This window comes from Lissotriton vulgaris, unplaced genomic scaffold (assembly GCF_964263255.1).
Source record: "Lissotriton vulgaris unplaced genomic scaffold, aLisVul1.2 SCAFFOLD_911, whole genome shotgun sequence".
NCBI classification, from domain to species: Eukaryota; Metazoa; Chordata; class Amphibia; order Caudata; family Salamandridae; genus Lissotriton; species Lissotriton vulgaris.
The window spans coordinates 124,318-147,207 of NW_028247209.1; the positions used below are offsets into that span (position 1 = coordinate 124,318).

Consider the following 22,890-nt stretch of genomic DNA (forward strand, 5'->3'; position numbering starts at 1 on the left):
GTACCAAATTCTAAATGTACATGAGACCACGTGTGATTTCTTTTGAAACTTTTCTATATTTTGCACTACCCTGATTACACTCCCCTTCCCTCACCTGTCCTTCTTTCCCACGCCCTCCCTCTTTGGGCAATAAGAAAAAGTTTATTACTTTGTTTGATAAATGTACATGCAACTGATCTGCAATTGAGGATGTGTATTAAAATAACACCTCTCTGAGTCATTTTTCCAGAAAGTTCTTTATATATCTATCTATCTTATGTGAATTGTGCTTTTGTTCTCTTATCATTGTCTCAACTGGGACCCCTTTATATGTAACATTGACTACCCAGGTCCCAGTACCGTTGGGTCAACCCTTACTCTATAACATAGCTTTTGGGTTGAGGCGGCCATCTGGAAAAGTTGGAAATCAGAGGCCTCTGGTCTACGGCAAAGTCCCAGCTCCACATCAACCTTTTGGAGTCGTGAGCCATCCTCTTGGCGTTGAAAGCCTTCCTACCATCTATTAAAGGAAGGCTGGTGCAACTGCTTTAGGCAAGACCATGGCCATATGGTACTGCAACAAACAGGGTAGCGTGGGGTCGTGGACTCTGTGCAGGGAGGTGTTGTACCTCTTGAAATGACTGGATCATTAAGGAATCTTTCTGGTTGTTAACCACCTGGTGGGATCTTTGAAAGCCAGAGTGGCCTAACTAGGCCGTCAATGCTTAGTGAATCATGAGTGTCAGTTAAACCCGCTGGTGATGCAAGGCCTCTTCCACGCATGAGGAGAGCCTTCGTAGGATATCTACGCCACAGTCGAAAATACACAATGTCAGCAGTTCTGCCTGTTGGAGTTTCCAAGGCATCTCTTGGAGAAGCGCTCTGCCTATGTGGGACTTTGGGACTTCTGTGTGCCTTCTTGCCGATACCACTTCTTCCCAGTGTTCTGCAGATCAGGAATGATCGGGCCCAAGTCATCCTAGTGGGCCTGGATTGGTCACGGAGAGTATGGTATCCAAAGCTCCGGGGCAAAAGCATTTGTCGTCAGATCAGGCTGCCTCTTCGGAAGGATCTGTTGTCACAGCAGCAGGGCAGGATCTTGCACCTGGGCCTCCGTATCTCCACCTTCATGCTTGTAGATTGTACGTTGCCACCTGAACACCTTTGACCTTCCTCTGGAGATGATTGATGTCATCTTTGCAGTCAAGGATTTGGTCATCCTTACTTCCAAATGAAGTGATGCCGCTCCATGTCTGCCAACCATCAACTTAACCTGCATTTTATGCTCCGCCTCACCCCTCTAAGGAGAAGAAGAGACTCCATCCCCTCAATTTTAAGAATGCTGAGCTTTTATATTGATTGTACCAGAGAACATGGAGTGGTAAATCAGCTCTTTGTGGGGTTTGCAGGAACAAGAAAGGGTAAAGCCATTGTCTTGCTCCGCCTTTCAGATAATACTGAATCTCCCACATAGTGGCTCAAAACGGCGAAGCAAAACATAAAACACAACATCATCTAAAAAGGGGTTTACTTTACAAAATGCAAGGACTCTCTTTTTAGAATAAAGCTTGGGGTTTCATTTATGCAATGCTCTCTAACAAAAAGGCCTTCCCAGATGTCAAAGGAACCATATTCAAATGTATATAGAGATATATTTATATGCAAGCAATAATAAAACAATTGGTAAATGCAACTGTTAAATGCATGGATAATAAAATGAAACGCAAGCAGCAAATAATATGAGATAAAACTCAAGCAACTATTACTGGATGTCCTGCAAGAGATCAGAAAGATGCATATACACTAAATACATCAAATGATTACTTTGGATGTGCACTCTGAGTCACTCACACATCACAAAGAAAACACCTCAAATGAGCACAGCCACTGGAACCATGCATCACAATGGCACTGGTCAGAAACAAATCACCTCACCCGATCGTTCACTCAACATCCTTGCCAACTCAAGCTGGAGGAGCGCGTTACAGCCAGGCAATGGACTCTCGATCAGGACTCCAATCCAGATTCTTGTGACAATACGTCTATTCCACAAGTGACCTCCCAAGCTGACTGTTAACAACCCTCAGCTTTATAGGCCCAAAACACACTAGAAGGTTGGAGAGTCTTCCCCTCTGCGCCAAGGAAACTTACTTGACCTGGCCGGCTTCCAGGCAAGCATTCCATTGCAAGAAGGAGTTCCCACGTTCCCTCTACATATTCATGTGCCAGCCTTTATCTTGACGAAGCTGATGAATGCCTTCCATGGTACATTAAACAATCTCTCACAAAACAATCCTTGAACGTGATTAACCCAAGCAAATTGTAAAAACTCTGGGGGCCTGTCTGTGCACGCAGAAAAGCTCAAGCAAGGCAGAGTCAGAATTCAGGATGACATGAGGCCATGTCAGATCCAATAGTCAGAAATTCATAATGCTAGCCAGTGTACAACACAATGCACATTTGTGCAGCACTGCCTATAGCATCACATACTTGATCGCTCAATGTACAACATAATGCACATTTGTGCACCACTGCTTACAGCATCACATACTTCATCTCTTAATGTACAACACTGTTCACATTTGTGCACCACTGCTTATAACACTGCACTTCAAGACCAAAAAGTACATTCCACACTCCATTCTCTCATGCTTTCAAATGTTCATCCCCCACGTTCTTGGCAAGCTGTTCTACTCTGTGACAGCTCCTACTGTAAGACTGCAAGATTACAAGAATGAAACCTTCAAGAGAAACAAGGCATATGCAGGACGTCATACATTCAGGCTAGGGTCAAAAACACACCAAAACCAATTAAAATGATGGTAGTCAAAGGTCATCACGTGGTGTCAGACCGCAAGAGTGCCTCTAGCACTACAGGCATTCAGAAACAAACCACCACTCACTGGATCATGCTCTGTATTAAGATATGTTACACATTGGCCAAGCAGCAGCCCCCAGAAGGGTTAAGGCTCTTCCATCAAGACCAGGCTGCTACCTCTGCGTTGGCATGCAGAGTTCTTGAGTTGGACATTTGTCAGGCTGCTGCTACTGTGCGGATGACCAAATCGCTGAGAGGGGTATTTCGCCTGCTCAGTCCTACAGGACTTTTGGGTTTGAGCCAATTCCACAGACCCACCTCCAAATTGGTATTGCTTTGGTATAGATTTAAAAGGTGAATAATTGCAATTTGAAGAAGTCTTTCTCATAAGAACAAGTTACTCTCTTTTTGGTAGACATGCTATCTAACTGCAGACTCCTCGCCTACTTTCCCATCCTCCCCATTCTGTGAATTGGACTCTGTCCATTAAAAAGATCCCAAGTCTAGGAAGTTGCACGCAGATCAACCCAATTTGCTATTGTGGCTCGGGACTTGAGGGCACTGACACCTTCGAAAGCGATTGATGTCAGTGTGCAGGAGTAGTGCCTAGACTGGCCCTGCACGTCATTCCTGGAGTGGAACAGCGTCTGTTGGAGATGCGCAGTGCCACCTGGTGGCATGCAGAGTTACTCAAAGGTTTTCGGATCTAGTTCGAAGCCTGAGGAATTAACAAAAAGGTGAGGAACTTGCAATGAGAGAGCCTCTACCAGAAAGAGTATAATTGAAGACTAGTAACTTGATGTTGAAAATGAAGTTAGACCACTGACATTTTGAGACACATCCGATGGCCTACAGACTTAAACATAAGCCTCTTGGGTGATTTAGCTTCAGGTCTTTTAAAAAAGGTAGTGTTCTTGTTGTTTGGTAATATGCTGCAGATCACTTATGTCCAGGCTGATATTCTAGTTAGTGGGTTGTCTAAAGCTGGGGGTGACGAACACTATGGATTAAGAAAGAAACTGAAGAGTGGAGGGGCTGGCAACTAGAAAATAAAATCCAGAACGGACTATTATATATCTTATGGGCAGATTATTGCAAAGGAATGTTATATTGTGAAAACTGATATAAAAAAGTAAAGTATTTGCCAATCGGGTTGGTATCCTTAAGAAAGATGCAAGTGTTTCACTGTTTATTCAGGCTTTGATATTGAGACGAAAAGTAACCATGGATGCCAGTTATCTGGCTAGTGTGTAGTTCATGCGACAAGTTCATCATTATGAACCGCTAGTTTTGTTTGTCATCAGTGGCACTTCTGGCTTCAGAAAGCAAGTCCTGTATTATAGAGAGAGGGTTGCCTGACAGAAATGACAATGCCAAAAATCTGACATACTTTTGGGGCTTTGAGTGTAAAATAATTAAATTAGTTATAAATCAGGGATACCTTTACCATGGAGTCCAGGTTGGCATCATAGCCTAATGCAGATTTTCGGGTGGAGGTGCACAGTACAATGTTAGTGTGGAATTTATGTGATGCATATGGAACAATGGGGAAGATTTTCTTTATGGGTAAGAGCTGATTAAGTAAATGTAGGCAAAAATTTGTGTTGCTAAACTGCATTAGTTGCTATGAAAAAATAGACTAATTTGACTGGAACCACAGAGGGGAAGAATGGTTGAGAGTCATGGCTAGGATAAAAGATGTTAGATGTTTGAAACGTCCTTTAAGAATAGGCTTGCCAAGGTAAGAAAGGCGGTTTCCAGACTAAATTATAGTTTACCATGAGGTGTAGGTTAGCAGGCTGTGAGGAATGAAGAGATTAATTTGGTCCATCCCTGGTTGTGGCACATGATCAAAGTTTGAAAAAAAGGGCCATAGGGAGATATTTTCACAACCACTGTTTTTTGTTTGAGTATGAAGTAGTCATGAATGATCTACAGCTTTTTTGTAAGTAACAAATTGAGACACATCTACAACTGAGCAGTGTTGGATTATTTTGCATTGTATGTAATGGGTGCAGTTGGGAGTATTGGAAACAGTGTTGTATGCTATGTTTTGGTGAAGTGATACTTTTAGTGGTTTTGATAACCCTAATTTAGAAGACAGTTCCTTGATTTTTGTTGGGGGTGGATATTTTTCCAGGGTGGAGATCTTTTTGAGTGGTCCTAAAACATTATTTGCCTTTTATTGGGCCTACCAATGCTTGTAAGTACTGTTTTGTTGGGTGTTTTATGTTCTAGAGACGACTGAAGAAGGTCCAATTCAAGATAATAGAAAATCACTGGTATGGTAGTCTTTCTCCATTTTACAGTCTGCAAATCTTTGTCACACTTTTTATAGATCTCATTGTGTGCATGGTATATACAATTGAAAAGTGATTTCTTTTACTTTTGGTATTTGTTAAACTGCAGCTTAGCATCCTATCTCACGTCAACAGTTTACAGTACTTCACAGTTGCTAAGCGAAACTAAACCATAGAAATCTGTGCTAGATAAGTATGTATATTCTTAATTGTTATCATAATCTCCAATTTCATTCTAATACCTTGTTAATTGACACAATTAGCATTATGTTCTGGACTGATTGGGGAGATTCCAAGCGTGGCATTTACCGAAGTGACATGGATGGTTCATCTGTGAATCGAATTGTATCAGAAGGAGTCACATGGCCCAATGGAATTTCTGTGGACGACAAATGGATTTATTGGACAGAAGCACACATGGACAGAATTGAACGTACTGACTACAGCGGCCAGCAGAGATCGGTCATTCTTGACAGTCTTCCTCACCCATATGCTATAGCCGTGTTTAAGGTAGGTTCTGAAGGTGTTGTCATTGTATGTTTTTTTTCATTCACCTGCCGGTACAATTTACCTGAAAAAATGTGGTGAGGCATTATTGAAAACATACTTCTTGCAGATCCATTGTTTCTTTGCTGCCTGAGGAATAGAAAATCTGTGCCCAACTAGTTAATCAAGGGAGAGTGGGGGAATACTACATCTCTCAGGCTATACCTAAGCCTCTTGTCAAGTTGACTGTTCAAGAGATGGGCATGGGAAGTGGAAGAGAGTGGGGTGGGGGACATGTTGAGGGATCAAGACCACACTGATTCATGTTAGAACGTGGTTCTCTTGGTTTTAGCCAGTCGAAGTAGAAACAAGGCCATAGGCAGAGGTAGAGGAAAGCGAGGTTGTCGTGAGGCTTCCTCGAGCAATGGCAGGGAAGAGTTAGACATACATAATGGGTGAGAGAAAATGCACCGTGCTGATGTGGAACGTAAACGGATTGGGGAACTAAGTTAAGAGGGGACTGGTCACCAGATATTTCAAGAGACTCAAGCCTAACATCATTCTTCTCCAGGAAACCCATCTGATAGTTACACACTGCGCTTTCCTAGGAAGAGGGCCTACACCACACTAGCACATGCAGGATTCTCCTCAAGAGCTAGGGGGAGCCCTCATATTAATTGAAAAGACTCCTCCCTTACACGTAACCAAGACATGGACAGACCCAAATGGTACGTTTGTCGTGTTCCAAGGAAATTGGGGCCAGAGAGAATTTACCTTGATTAGCGTCTATGCTCTGCCACGGCTTCAAAGCCAAACATTAGACGCTGTGGCTGAAGTACTTTTGGAGTCTGGCCCCTCCATACACATAATTGGCATCAATTTCAACAATGTGATAGACCCACAAATTGACCGAACACACCCAAATACAGGGACATGCATACCCACTCCATTGGCCTTCTTCATAAACTCTCTTGGTCTGTTGGACCTCTGGCGCTGACATCACCCAACCAACCGCACATACTCATACTTCTCAGGGGCTCATAGGGTCTTCTCCAGGCTTGACTATCTCTTTACCCCGGCTAGAGATACAGACAGTGGAGAAGGTGGAATACCTGGTGCAGGGGATATCTGACCACTCACCTCTCTGGTTGGCGGTGGGAAGGGGAGAGTGCAGATCACGGCAGGACTGTAGACTGAACGCCTGGGACTTACAGGACAAAACGATTACTAGCGAGATCCGAATAGATACCGAATATACGTCTGAGAAAACGGGCTCAGTATCCTCAGCAACCACTTCATGGGAGGCATATATGATGGTACTACAGGACAGAGCACAAAACATAATAGCTCGTAAGAGACACAGGAGACCCGCCAAGCTTTAATCTTAGGCATCAGGCCTATTGGTTAGATACCATGAAAAATAGGATCCCTACATGTGCTTCTTTCCCTGGACGCAGAGAAAGCTTTTAACGCTGTCCAATGGGCGTACATGCAGCAGGTCTTAAGAATGCTTGAGTTCAGCCCTGTCTTCATGACATGGGTAGAACTGTTGTACACTAAGCTGAGAGTTAGAATTCGAGTAAACCGGGCGATGTCAGTGGACTTCTCAGTTTGAAGAGGTACTGGACATGGCTGCCCCATGTCCCCTTTATTATTTGCCCTGGTACTAGAGCCCTTGGCATGCTTAGTGAGAATGCATCCCGCACTGAGTGGCTTTAGGGACGAAATAGGACTCCTGAGAGATGAACGGATCTCGTTATACGCTGACGACATCCTACTGTATATCACTAACCCTGACACAACAAATCAAGTCTTTACTCAGTGGGGGGAACCATAGATGCACATGAACTACCCGGACATCTTCATATAGTCCAAGAAGGATTCTGCTACCTAGGACTCTACATCTCCTCCAATGAAGTGGCATGACTAAACTGCAACTTCAAGCGGGCCCTTGCGGACTTCAGCGAAGATGTGGGACGGTGGAAGAGGCTTCCTCTCAAACTGTTGGGTAGAGCCGCCATGTATACAATTATTTCACTACCCAACTACTCTAGATATTGCAAAACACATACTGCAAGATTCCGGAGGCAATTTTCCAAAATTATAAGTGAGGAACTACGCTCACTCCTATGGAATGGGGGTCACTCGAGAGTAGCACTACAGACGCTACCAAGTAATCCATATAATGGGGGCATTGCTCTGCCCGATATACTGTCCTATTACATGGCAGCACACCTGGTAATCATCAACAAATAGGGTCAAGCACCAGGAGATCACCCTGCTTATGCCTGATGAGAGGCTCCAATTTCAGAAACACACCTATCTCCATTACATCTATGGAGGAAGGTGAACCCGTAATTTGCTGCCCGCCACAGAGAGGACAATTGAAGCCTGGAAGGGGCAGAAAGACAAATGAAATGGGACAATAGACTGACGAGGGAAACCCCTCTAGGGGAAGGCATGAAACAGCCAGAAATGAATGGGCTTCAGGGTTACCGTCACTGGGATATGGTTGGGATCTCCAGACTGAGAAATATTCTAAAAGAAAGCGACCTGATCTCCTTTACCACACTTGAAACCGATTTATCGACTAAACAATACTGAAAGATACAAATATCTACAACTGGAACACGCCTGGAGAGAGCAGACAATAGACACCTCTGACATCCCCGAGTATGCACCATTAGAAGGGAGACTATTGCAAGAAGAGATACCCAATAAAGCGGTCTCATGGACGTACAAAACCCTAAACAATAATATTCCAGATAAACTGAAATCCTTAGGTCCAAATGTGAAGACCCCACAGGACAGTTAGAAGACATTGACTGGGAAGCAGCCTTGATGCACCCAAGGGAGGTGGCAATTAAGGTGAGACTAAGCCTTATATAGTTTAAAATCCTTCACAGGGTATATTATGATGGGGCACGATTACATGCCATGGGGAGAGCGGAGACACCGACCTGTCTACACTGCAAAATAGAATGTGTACATATATGCACACACTTTGGGAATGCCAGCATGTTAAAATCTACTGGTCCCGGATACTAAGATAACTGAACGGGGCACAGCTCTCCATGGATCCTAACTACATACTACTAGGAATCCCCACGAAAATAGATCTGCCCTATCACAAACTCATACTATGCAACCTAGGATTAATAGTCGCCAAAAGGGAAATAGCCAAATACTGGGGAGCACCCACCATACCCACGCTAGCAGAATAGAGAGCAAGCATGGACATATATATGATTGTAGAAAAGGTGACCTATAAAGCAAGAGGATGCTCCAAAAGTTTGTTAAAATCTGGAATCTCTGGTTGAATTACTACAATCTCGAAGTAGAAGAGGAGGCGATGGGTTAAACCCACCCCATATACAAGTTTAGAAAGCAGAAGTCTCTAAGGATCGCTGACACTCCCGTTATTTCATGTTATCGTTGACCGGGGGTCTGGCGTTGAACGCCAACGAGAGAGGGAGGTTGGGATTGTGATGCGTCTTCACATTACTCTTTCCCTGTAAAATTGTCTTTGGATTTCACAATGTAAACCATTTTGAGTGTAAGGCTAACCTGCTACAGCACTAGCTAATTTAATGTTAACAAAAACAGTTTAAAAAGGAAAAAAAGAAACTCTGTACCTAGGTCAGTGGTTCTTAACCTTTTGACTTCTGTGGATCCCCGAATTATTACTGGAATCTAAGAATCCCTACATAGTCATTACTGGAAGCCAGGGACTCCCACCTAAGCATTTTTTTATGCTTTGAACCTCTAAATAATGCACAAAAATACACACACAAGTATACACGAAGCAAGTGCTCAAATATTGAAACATTTTGTATAATTATCAATCCGATATGGAAAATGTTCTCACATTTTCAGGTTTACTTTCTTTATTAGTATATACCTTATTAATTTTAATGTATTCATTTTAATATTATTACATTTTGTAAACCAGTCACGGACCCTCTGAGCATGTCTTGTGCCTCCTCAAGGGTCCTCGGACCACAGATTAAGAACCTCTGCCTAGGTAATTCATCATTTTACATATCCTTTTCTGGTGAAATGTCAGTGTGATGAGTTAGAAGGCATAGTGGAATTGAGAGAACTGTGTATTTCATAATGTTTTGGAAATTAAACTTAATTACAAACTTGTGTGATCTTTTTCTGATCAGAATCAATTGTTGTACTAAATAAGTGATGCACTTTATTTTATAGAACTACTAGGCAGAACTGCATCCTTTCATGATTGAAGAACATTGAACTTCTCTGCTTATGCTTGACAGGATTCTAGAGCAGTTTTGTAAATTATTGTTTCACTTTTTTGTTAAGTTGTCTTGTTTTGTTTTAGATGTTCAAGTATTTTAACAATGTTTATCGGTTGCATTTGGATTGGTCATAGTCTGGATCAGAATGATGTTATTCGTCTCCATTTCTGATGTAATTTGATGTTACAATTTTTCTGTTACAGAATGAAATCTATTGGGATGACTGGTCACAGCTTAGCATTTTCAGAGCTTCAAAGTACACTGGGGCACAAAAAGAGGTTTTAGTGAGTCAATTAACTGGAGTTATGGATATGAAGATTTTTTTTAGAGGAAAAACAACAGGTATTGATATTTGTTTTCCAATGACAAAACTGAAACTCTGTCCTAATACTAATTATGTGCATTTTAAGTTACTTTAGAAGCTACTCAAGACAAATTATAACATGTTTGTTATTTAGAAGTCAGTCAAGTTAGTATGGTTGAATTAGTAGGTGTGCATTCATTAGTTTGTGAGGTTGCTCAGTGGACTATTGGTCTTAGTTCTCACATGTAAAGGTAGGCAGATTAAGTGTATCATCTTTCTGAAGGTGATGAAATAACAACCACTGACCACCTACATAACAACAATTAAAAGCATAGAGTGCAAAACTGCATTTGTGGTCTAAGGTATATGTATTAACTTGCACCTAGACATTCATGAACGTTTTTGCTAATGTTGCTGTCAAAACATTAGGAAATTCACTTCACATCCAGTGCAATGTTCACTTCCATTTATATTTTTCTGTTAGTTGTGTTGACCTCACGTTACGCCTCGAACCATGATCTGACCAAAGCCACTGTAGTTGTGCTTTTGGTGGACCACCCAAGTAATACAGTTAGGGGTATCCACCACTGAAGATCCGTGGAGTTTATGGGCCCCACTCCATCAACAGAAGTTGCCAACATCTCTCCAGTACAATTGGAAGCTCATATTAAGAACTTATTTAATAATCCAGCACAATCATCTTTGACCACAAACGTCCGCAAGGAAGCAAGTGAGCAAACGCTAAAAGGAACCACAACTCAAGTAGAAAAGGTGATTGGCTCCTTCAGTCAGTCAATCGGGCGTTTGTAAAGCACAGCTACTCACCCGCGAGGCTCTCAAGGCGCTGGGGGGAGTGGGACCTCTCTGAGTGCTGGAGTCATCCGAAGAGCCAGGTCTTGAGGTTCTTCCTGAACTGGAGCAGTGTAGGGACTTGTCGAAAGTGGAGGGGAGGTCGTTCCAGGCCTTATCTGCGAGGTAGGAGAAGGACTTTCCTCCCGTTCTGGTCTTGTAGATGCATGGAATGGTGGCCAGAGAGAGGTCAGCTGATTGAAGGGGTCTCTTGGATGCGCTGAAGGAGAGCTGGATTAGTTATGCTAGTCCGATGTTGTGGAAGGCCTAGTGTATGTGAGTGAGGAGCTTGAAGGTTATTATTCTTTCGATGGTGAGCCAGTGGAGATCGCAGAGGTGTTAGGTGATGTGGTTGTGATGGAGTTTGCGGTGTACTTTCTTGCTGACTCTGTCATAGAGGACATTGCTGTAGTCCAGTCTGCTACTAATGAGGGCGTGCATGAATGTTTTTATGGATTTCGATGGGATCCATTTGAATGTTTTACGGAGTTTGCGGAGGGTGTTGAAGCAGGCCGAGGATATGGCGTTGATCTGGTGGTTCATCGTGAGCAATGAGTCAAATATGATGCAGAGGTTTCGTGCGTGCTCTATTGGGGTGGAGGTGTTTGCGAGGGGCCACAAGGTGTCATCCCATGCGGAGGGGGTGGAGCCGAGAAGGAGGACTTCTGTTTGCTCATAGTTAAGTTTAAGGCAGCTCTTCATCCAGGTTTCAACAGCTTTCATCCCGTCTTGGAAGTTGTCTGGTGATGTTGGGTTCTTTGGTGAGGGAGAGGATGAGCTGGGTGTCTTCGGTGTAGGAGACTATGTTGAGCCTGTGGTTTTTCACAATGGTTGCGAGAGGAGCCATGCAGATGTTGAAGAGGGTAGGTCTGAGGGAGGATCCCTGGGGCACTCCACATCTGGTCTCCGTTGGTTCCGAGATCAAGGGCGGGAAGCTGACTCGCTGAGTTCTGCCTGAAAGATATGATGGATAACCAGTCATGGGCCTTTCCGCGGATATCGGCTTTGGGGAGTTTGGTAGCTAGTGTGCAGTGGGAGACTGTGTCAAAGGCAGCTGAAAGGTCCAGGAGAATGAGGGCTGCTGTTTGGCCCTGGTCCTGGAGGGAGCAGATGTTTTCGGTGGAGGAGGGTAGGGCAGTCTTGGTGCTTTTGGTTGCTGCAGAATACGGAGTGGGAGATGTCAAGGACGTTGTTGGCTTCAGTGAAGTTTGCTAGCTGGATGTTGACTGCCTTTTTGATGACCTTGGCTGCGAATGGAAGCAGGAAAATGGGCTAGAAGTTCTTGAGGTCCCTCAGGTTTGTGGAGGGTTTCTTCAGGAGGGAGTTTACTTCGGTGTGTTTCTAGTCATCGGGGAATATGGCTGTTTTGAGGGAGCAGTTGATCGTTTGGTGTAGTTCGTGTGCTATGGCCGTAGCGGCTCTGTTGAAGATGCGGGGTTGGCAGGAGTCTGAGGGTGCTCCGTAGTGGATGTGCTTCATGGTCTTTAGGGTGTCTTCTGTCGTGAGCAGGGTCTGTTGGGTGGCATTGCTGGGGGTGGGATCTGGAGCACTGCGCAGGGCTTGATTGTCGAGGTTTTCGTAGATCATCTTAATCTTGAGGTGAAAAAAGGTGCTCAGTCTGTTGCAGAGGTCCTGGGAGGGTGGGACGTCTGTTTCGCTGGTGGGTTTGGCAAATTCTTTGATGATGGAGAAGAGTTCTTTGGTGTTCTGGGCATTGGTGAGGATTCTGTCTTGGGGAAATTCTTCTTTGTGGATTTGATCAGTTTGTGGTGTGCTGTGGTGGCTGCTTTGTAGGTGTGTGTGTTTCTGGGATTCTGTTCATGTCTTTTAGAGTCGATGGCAGGAGCTCTTGGATTCTTTGAGTGCTGGGGTGAACCAGCTTACTTTCTTGATGTAGCGTCCTATGTCTTTTAAAGGAGAGCAAGTCTGTCTGCGCAGTTAGTGATCCACCGGTGGAGGTTGTGTGCCACGGTGTTAGTGTCTTGTGTTGGTGGGGTGCTGATCAGGACAGAGGTGAGCTGGTCTTCGGTGACTTTATTGCAGCTACTGCTGGGGAGGCTGTGGGCGTGCTTGTGTATGGTGGGTTTTCTGAAGGAGAAGTGGATGCTGTGGTGGTCTGTCCAGAGAAGTTCTGTGGTGTGATTGTACAAGACGCTGTTTCCTTCTGCAAAGACTGGTTTAAGTGGGTGTCCCGCTGTGGGTGTGGAGGCGGTGACCAGTTGCACCTGGCCCCAATGGCATTCCAGCAGCCATAATAAAATGGGCCCCCAAACACTGAGCAGAGATAATATCTCCTATCTTCTAAAATTACCTCCTCAGAGTATCAAACGCAGAAAATTGAAGAGGTTCAATTTTAGTGCTAATGTACAGAAAAGGAGATGGTATAAACCCAGAGAACTATAGGTCAATTGCACTACTGGACATAGTGGGAAAATGCTACACAAATATTCTAAACGGGGACCTGGAAAAATGGGCTGAAGAAATAAAAGCTGATTTCCCCCACTCCAAAAACAGTTTTTAGAAAAGGCTGCCATATCGAGGACGACCTGGTCTGGATTTCCCATCTGCTAGAAGAAGCCATGTGGGGGAAAAAATAACCTTTCTACCTCAACTTAGTTGACTTCGCTGAAGCCTTCAACAGCGTCTCACAGGGCAAGCTCTGGGCCAATCAGAATAAATGGGGTATTCTATCTCCTTTACTTATTTCATTATGTACAGGCACATGGGCAAAAGTGAAAATTTCCCCCGGCTGGGCTACATCCACAAAGGTGGAAACATACACTAGCACCTTGTACTGTTCATTCTGTAGTTGGCCTGCCTTAAAGATTAACTAGAAGAAGGTAGAGCATTTCCCAAGAAAATACCTCCTCACAAAATACAGCTGTTGCAGTACGCTGACGACATTGTGCAGTTAGATCAGACACAAATTGGGCTTCAGAGACTGTTTGACATCATGGCCAAATACTGTGAAGACAACAAACTGCAGATTGATACAGCATAACAGAAGTTATGATTGCTAGATGCAAGTTAATCACGAGTGGAGCATGGTTCTTCCAAGGGGCCAGTGAGAAGGTGGTCTCATATAAATACTTTGTCGTACTGCTGGAAAGTTGGAGTGACGCAGAACACACATACTTTCCCAGCAAGCAGCCGCCAACTCCTTAACCTGGGTTTTTGTAAACTAAAATAGTTAATCCAGAGCCGACATTCACAAGTGCTCCTAAAGGTAGTGGCTAGCAAACTGCTCCCCACTATCTGTTATGATGCCATTACGTTCTGAGGTATATTAGCCAAATGGCTACACCGAGCTAAAGTCATCAGTTATAGTAAACGTTATGCCCTTCCAAATTGCACAATTGATGCCCAAGTACTCTTAGAATTCAATTTAACCTGCCAACAACTAGCACTAAATGCAAGGTTTCCGCTTGTTGTATGAAAGCAGAGCAAGACCCCTCATTAAAATGTGTTCTGTGGCCAGTGATAAGCTGGACAGAATCAAATTGGAGTCTGTACAATCAATCAATCAATCATAACACTTGTATAGCGCACTACTCACCCGGAAGGGTCTCAAGGCGCTTGGGGGAAGGGGTCCGCTACTGCTCGAACAGCCAGGTCTTGAGTTGTCTCCTGAAGGCGAGATGGTCCTCGGTCAGCCGAAGGTGGATGGGGAGGGAGTTCCATGTCTTGGCCGCCAGGTAGGAGAAGGATCTGCCTACGGCGGTGGCTCTTCGGATGCGTGGTACGGCGGCGAGGGCGAGGCTAGTAGACCGTAGCTGGCGAGTGGGCGTGCAGAAGGTCAGGCGGTCGTTGAGGTACTTGGGGCCCAGGTCGTGGAGAGTACATGACTAGTTTGCTGATAGATTTAGAAGCACACAATATATGGGCTCCAGACCACCCTGCAAAACCAATAGTAAAACTGCTGTTGAAGCAAGCAAAGCTAATATCTCTGGACTAAGGCATGAAAGCACTGAAAGAAGAGGCCCACTGTAGGGCGGGCGGTGGGAAGCTTACTGATATTGATTGAAACTGAATATGCATGTACCCATTAATTGTTGAACATCAATTGTCCTGATTTCAAGGGGCTACTGCTTACATTTCCAACCGGGCTTAATCTGGTATTATTGAATGTTTATGCCAGTTCCATGGCCAACAGTAGTGATTCACTGATTAGATCTCTACTGGATGACCTAATCGCTCAGTATCAACCGAAGGCAAAAGTAGTCGTAGCTGTTGATTTTAAACTCCTCGTTTGAACCCTCACAATATGCTCGTATGATAACAGAGAAGGAGGATGAGCAATAGGGTGATGCAAAGCTGCAGCACTATTTCCCAATGTGACCTTACAAATTGCATCTGTGGTGGTAGGGCGGAGCTTGCGAGTATGTAATTTAGAACTTGATCTGACTCAAAGAGAGCAGCCACGTTTAAGGGGGAGAGTGGAGGTTAGACTTTGCCTGCAGCTTAATGAGATGTTGTTTCAGATACGGACATGCAGTGACCACAACCCCTGATTATCGCACTCTTTCGGGATAACTTCAGGAGATAATCTTCCACTTACTGCACTGTGGTCCCCGAGCCCACTGTGGGCAATAACAGCAGAACAGTCTCTTGGTCCAAGGTTAAGACTAATGTGAATCGCCATGCTGAGATATACTAGAGGCGTATACATTTTTTTATCTAATTATGAGAATTCCCAGCTTGAGGCTATACCAATTTTAGATACTCATGGTTGTCTTTTTAACAGATTACAGAGTATTTTTTTTATAAATAGTCCCGCTGTAAATTATCATCCCTTTCTGATATCCAAAATGGTATTCTCTTGAATGCGAACTTGCCAAACAAACACTAAAAAGTGCTATTATGGGCTGCAATCGATCTGAAATTTGCGTGGCACGCCAGAAATACAAGTCTACAATTGACCTGGCTAAGTGAGTATGGCAGGATACTAATTGGCAAGATATGTTCCAGGCCCTTGAAGCAAATGATGGCCGGTCATCTTGGCATATCATTGCACATAGTTCAATTGGAAGTATTAACCCTAGAAGAAATAACATCCCACCAGAAAGATAGGAAGAACATGTCACCAAATTATACGCACAGGACTGCTTTATAAAACAGTCACTTAATGTGGTAATGAGTGACCTAAGGCGATACTCTAAAATTGGGAGACGGGCAGACTGATGAGATCTTTTTAGTTTAGACGACACCCATTCTGCATTAATAGTTTAAAGGCGATAAAGACCCCCGGTCCTGATCGCATAAGGGGAGATTTATATAAATCAGAACCCTGGTTGTGGGCTATTTATGTGAATCTTCTATCCAATGCAATAGCTAAGAAGGAGAGATCCTGGATACCTGGGGGGGGGGAAATAATTCTGATCTTTAAAGAAGGCAATGCTGAATGCCTGTCAAACTACAGGCCTATAAGTTTATTAGATTATCTTCAAAAGATATTTTGTAGGCAGGTTTTAAACAAATTGCAAGACTGGATGGATGAAAATAAGATATTATCCCGCTTCCAGGCAGGATTATGTGCTAAAATTAGAACATTAGATCAAGGTTTTATTTTCTACCTCCTTTTTTTGTGGAAATATTCCCAATTGAGTAGTCAAAAACTTTGTGACATTTGTCAATTTTGCGTGCCATATTCAATCTGATTCCTTGGGAGAACCTCTGTAGAGTACTAGCAAGTATGGGGATTTCCAGGGGTTTCATTCAGTTATTAGCCAGACTGCATGAAAAAAATTATGCGCAGGTTAGGTGGGGTGATAGAGGGAACTTAACAAAGCACATCCCTATTGCAAGTGGGGTTCGACAGGGGTGCATTTTGGCGCCCACCCTATGAACCCTATATATCAACTATGTGGTCAGGAAATTAACAAAGTGTGCTAATGACTCTCCCATTCTGAACAGGTAAAAAACACAGATACTTTTGTTGCAGGTGATTCCTTATTCATTTCTAAAACTCCGAGGGGTCTACAAAATCTGCTAAATACATTTCTAGAATTCTGCAGTGACAGGGGTCTGGAATTAAATGCTGCAAAAAGTTTATGATCCTCAGTAAGAGAATTAACAATAGCTGCTATGTAATGGCACCTCAGTGCGGCCTTCGACACTGTGGACCATCCCACCCTAATCCAACGACTGGGAGAAATCGGAGTAAGGGGTACGGCCTTGAAGTGGCTTAAATCCTTTCTAACAGACCGTTCCTTCCAAGTTTGGGAGAACGACAGCCACTCACCCGTCATCCCCCTCCGTTGTGGAGTACCGCAGGGCTCATCCTTGAGCCCTACGTTATTCAACGTATACATGGCCCCACTAGAGAAAAGGGTCAGTCCGTTCGGCGTCTCAATTATCAACTACGCCGACGACACCCAGCTGGTGGTAACCCTCTCACACCCCCATCACTCCCCCTCCGATCTCCACAGTTGTCTCACCGAAGTCCACCGATGGATGAACCTCTCCTCACTGAAGCTAAACGGTTCAAAGACCGAGATACTCATGCTTGGTCACAAAGGGCCCTCCCTACCGCCTCACCTCTGGCCTAGCTGCTTGGGTGATCCCCCCGCTCCCAAGGACGAGGTAAAAAGCCTGGGCGTTTGGATTGAAAACGACCTGAGCTTTAGAACACAGGCCAAAAAGATGGCAGGAACATGCTTCGGTCTCCTCAGAGCCTGCAGAAAGATCTTCCCCGCGAACGCCAAGAAACTCCTGATCCAGGGCCTCATCCTGTCGAGATTGGACTACTGCAATGCAATCTACCTGGGAGCCCCCGAAGCTACCCTCAACTCATTGCAGAAAGTTCAAAATGCCGCCGCCCGCCTACTGACTGGCACATTCTATTCTATTCTATTCTATAGTTTTGGTAGAGCGCGAACAGCTGCCCCAGCAATGAGGCGTCCCGGCGCTAAGAACCAAGAACCTGGCCTAAGCGGAAGAAGGATAAAAAGGGACATTACGGGAGAGGGAATAGATAGTTTTTTACTGCTTTCCGGAACGCCGGTAGGCTTTCTATGGAGCGGATGTGTTGCGGCAGATCATTCCAAAGTTTGGCTCCAAGAAACCTGAAGGAGCGGCCGCCCATGCGGCAAAGTTTTATGCGCGGGACGCATAGAAGGTTTTGATTAGAAGATCTTAGGTTCCGTGACAGCGCATAGGGGGTAAGAAGTGGTCGAAGCAGAGGGGGGGTATTGAGTTTGAGGATTTTGAAGGTCATGATGAGTCTTGAATTTGATTCTGGAATCAACGGGTAGCCAGTGTAGTTTTTTGATGGTCGCTCTGGCTGAGCACCTACGGGGGAGGCCGACCAGAGTTCATCTGCAAGATCTTCTGCCAAGCCAGCCCTCAAGTCCCTACACTGGCTCCCAGTCAGAGAAAGGGTCGCCTTCAAGGCTCTTTGTCTGGCCCACAAAACCCTTAACAACAACGGCCCCCCGCTTCTCAGGGAATCCATCATCCCCTACAAAGCGGAAAGGGACCTCCGATCCAGCGGAGAAAATCTCATTCAAGTCCCCAGAGTTAAAAAAGCCAGGACAGGTGGCCGCCGCTTCTCAGTCAACACTGCCAAACTCTGGAACAACCTCCCACGAAGACTGAGGACAGAACCTAATCTCCTCCATTTTAGGAAATCACTAAAGACCTTCCTCTTCCCTCACCCATAATTCCCTCCAATGCCGAAACCCTCGGAGACTCTGGTTTAGCGCTGGGATGCTCTAGGGTTACTACGCGCTCTACAAAACCTTTAAATTAAATTAAATTAATGGCTGGAACAGACCGATTGGAACGGGTGTTTAGTTTTGACTATTTGGGTGTGACCTTGTCTGACAAATTCAAGTGGGGGACAAAATTATTAAATGATCGCTTTTAATATCGCTCAGATCAAAAGCTATCATCGTTACAGAAGAACACATGTACGCATTCCATTTCTCCTGCCCTGGAATCCTACTGTGCAAAGGCCCACAGTGCTGCTTTGGTGCAGAAGTATGAAGCTACACGGATACTTACTTATAAGCTCGCAGTAGCTGAGAAGAACAACTTTATTAGATCATTGATTTGTGTTCCAGCAAACACTCCCCTTTTACCACTCCCCTTTTACCACTCTATTTTGATATTGGTATGAAACGAGCATCTGACCTGGGAAACTGAAACAGTAATTTTTTTTGTTTCAAATCTTCAAGATCACTCAGTTAGCTGAATACAGACACTCCCTTAGAGATGTTTAGGAATTGGAACATGCCTTGAAGGTTCCTTGGCTAAGAAGTATTTACATATGGTGCAAAAAATTTAGCTTACTTAAGCTATGGAACTCGCCTGAGCTCATTGTAAGGTGGATAAAGTGGTTTTAAAATCGACTTATTGGTCTTCTGTGAGCGAAGAGCAAATTTACAGGGGTACCTTGGGGCAATTGTCTGAGCAGTGTCTGGGATTCAAGCCCACCCCATCTTTTGAAAGTTATATGGATATCATAACACCACCTCTGGCTAATATTTTATAGATAAGATTTAGAATAGGCTGCTTGCCCTTCCGATCATTCAGCAGGAACTGCAGCAATGACCATGCCTCTGATATATGCCCAGCTTGTGACATGAATCCTGAGACTACAAACCATATTATGTTTGTGTGCCCTGAATAACGTGGCACGCTCAAAAGGTGGCTCATGCTGGTCTGTTTGTCTGTAGGGTAATTCTGAAACAATCTTAATTTGCACTAGTACGATATAAAGTGCGCTTATCCCATATTGATATAATCACAAACACTAGTGCACTATGTATTTTGTTTTTTCTACCTCTATTTATTACTGAGGGATATAATCATAAGTGTTAGTGTATTGCAGGGAGAAGTGTATGTATGCAAGTTAAATAACTATCGGGCCACTTTTTATGATAACTTTTTTTGCACTCTGCACAATTTTATGCTATGGTATAGATGTTTACGTAGCAACTTGGCCATCCACAAATTGCTCAGGTTTTTAAAATTTTGCATCTTGGGATTTTCTTAATGATTTAACTTATGGACTGTGTATAGAAAAATGTTTTTGACTTGTGGGATTACCCGTATATTTATTGACCCATAACAATTGCAAGGAAACTTAAGTTGCTTTTATCCATGTAGTCTGTAGCAGGAAAGTTTTATGATTTTCAAGGCTTTTAACATATTTAAGATGAAAGGACGTGGATTGATGTTATATGTTTTATTATATCATATGCATGTTTTATACCTTTGATGGTCAAGTAAGTGAATACGTTTTTCTTGATGGTGACGAACCTAAGGATCCAATATCTCTGTTAAATTCTGAGCACTAATGGGCTTAGGGCTAATAAAAGCGATCCAGCAGAACAAGGCACTTTTTTCTAGCAAGGAGAGGATTACACCTGATTTGCAGTTACACCGCTCATAATAGGCTAACAGAAATACAAACAAATAAAAGGCTCTTTACAGTTATCCCCTGAGATCTAAGACCAGCAGGTTTCATGGCTATAGATTCGGGATCAGCAGCACAAAGCACTTTGTTGTATGGCGAGGACAATAGCACACTATGGCTCCTTACGGGGATCACCCAAGGGTACTTGTACAAGGGTAGGCTCTGCTCAATATCAAGGCATAGAGGGGGGACATTGCAGGTATCTTAGCCAACTATAAACGTTTGCCACATACCTCTGCCGAATGCTTATTAACTACATCGATTGAATAAATTTGTAATTATTTAAAATAATTGGACAACAAATTCTTTGAATATGAATGTGTCTCAGCACCAAGATCTGACTAAAGCCGCTATGGTTGGGCCTCAGTTTCATGGAAATTGTGAAAGTTTAGGGAAAGATAGCCCATCTGAGGTTAGTTTCAAGATTTGTGTCCAGTGTAAGAGAGTATAAAGACTGGAAAAATTACAAGTTTGGGAAATAGTTAGGTGTGTCACTTTGGAACAATTTTGTAATCCATGCTTTTATATTTTTTAATGTCTTTTATGCAATTGTATCTTCCAAAGTCTGGTTTTATTTCTTTTTGGAAGTTTAATTGAGTTGATAAACTAAACAAACATGAGATGCTACCATTGAACAGATAATGATGTTGATTACGGTTTAATTTTATTACCTTATGGTGCCGACCAAATTTGTAAGTTTGAACTGTTATTTTTTTTTTGCAGTTGTTTTGTTACTGTATTTTTTAATAATATTAAAGAAGTTGAAGGATTGAACTAAAGTGTTTTTTTTAATTTTTCGATGCTTATATGCATTTATTGGCACACCATGTTATGTTTTTCAGTGAAACTAGTTTTGGGGGGTGTCGATAAGAGGTGTGCACATATTTATCAAAGCATTCGACATCTGGATATTTATCAGTGGTGGATGTATGGTTTTATTCAAAACAGGACAGAATGCATGCGTTTCAACGCCTTGCAGCTTATTGTGTTTGCCAAAATCCAACAACAGCAGGACTTGCAGATGTCCAGATGACGTGCCCAGTAAGATTTTGCAGTCTGGGGAGCTACAGTGTGATTGCCCACCAGGGTATCAAATGAAGAACAACAGTTGTGCAAAAGAAGGTAGGTGTTTTACCAAATACTTCACATGAATCACAATAGTATGTTTGTGATATGGATAAAGTAGAAAATAAAAAATCAAAGCTACTCCTGATCCTTCGCTATAGACCTATTTAGAGCACCTGTATCTTAAAATAGCCTATTTCTAATTATGTTTACACTGGCATAAAGTAACTTACTGGGGCTTGCACCCTTTTATATAGTGGATGGGAGAGTTAGAACGTGTCTCTTCCTTTAAAATTAAAGAACGTGATATACAACTCCTTTGTATGGGGTGGAGGAGATCCCGTTTGTTCAAGCACACTACACTGCAGGGTTGTCTGGGTTGCCAGATTTACACTGATAATAAGAGGTGTCCCAGGTTAGTTACATCATAAAATGGGTCCTAGAGGACACTGACAAACAGTTGGCTGGCTGCGCTAGTACTCGGAGTCCTTTAAACATTGGTGCCAGAAATTATATCTCACCAGTGACCAGGGTAGCACCTGACACTAGGGATGGCTTAACACAGTGGCATAAGATAAAACCTACCCTTCCCCTCTCAGCCCCCCATCATTGGGAGCACAGGCTACACACCAAGGTTAAATAAAAGTAATTTCAACTGCCGTAGAGCCCAGGGATGCTTTGGATTGCAAGATGTTTATTTCAAAGGGGAGCCTTGCACATTTTCAATATCAAGTCAATAGACGGCATCCAATAAGGAGTAAAACTATGCTTTTTTAATATTAGGCATGGGGTTTTGTAGGCTTCTGTATGGAAGGTTCTACGATCTTTGAGAGGATCCTCCAAAGCCTAGTATCTCATATTTATGTATTACTGAGTTCAAAACTGCCCCAAATGAACTTTGCATACCAAGAACAATGGGGAAAGAGCTAAAACCGCCTCTCACCTTCAAACAGTGGGATGATATCTTTACACACCCAAACAGTTTTGCCCATCAAGCCCAAGGGCGAGAGACTTTATACCAAACGTGTACCGATGGCACTACACAGAGGCACGCATGCACATGATAGGAAATACACAATTGATACATTGCTGGTGGAATTGTTGGGAGGAGGAGACAATTCTCTATTTACTTTGGGCATGCCCGAAACACGAAGAGTTTAGGGGTGATGTATTATGCATCATGTTGAAAATTAAGGGGGAATCAAACTAACATCTATTATCTTAGGTACCACACCCACCTACCCTTTACACTCTACCATAGGGAAACTTATTTTCCAGTTGCTTCTGGCAGCTAAAAAAACATTACTGGGCCATTGAGGTAACCAAATAGCAGCAATAGCAGAACTATGGATCCTGCACATATTGGCACATGAGAACGTGGCATATGAACTCAAAGGCTAGGCGCT

General features: G+C 43.5%; 1 protein-coding gene across 1 annotated transcript in view; it reads left to right on the forward strand.

The window, feature by feature from the left end:
- SORL1 (sortilin related receptor 1) overlaps positions 1-22,890 on the forward strand; it is a 607,546-nt gene that overhangs the window by 110,921 nt on the left and 473,735 nt on the right. Inside the window, exons 8-10 of the mRNA XM_086949665.1 lie at positions 5,361-5,607; positions 10,049-10,187; positions 21,368-21,541. Coding sequence (XP_086805791.1) covers positions 5,361-5,607; positions 10,049-10,187; positions 21,368-21,541 — 560 coding nt within the window. The remainder of the gene's footprint in view (positions 1-5,360; positions 5,608-10,048; positions 10,188-21,367; positions 21,542-22,890) is intronic.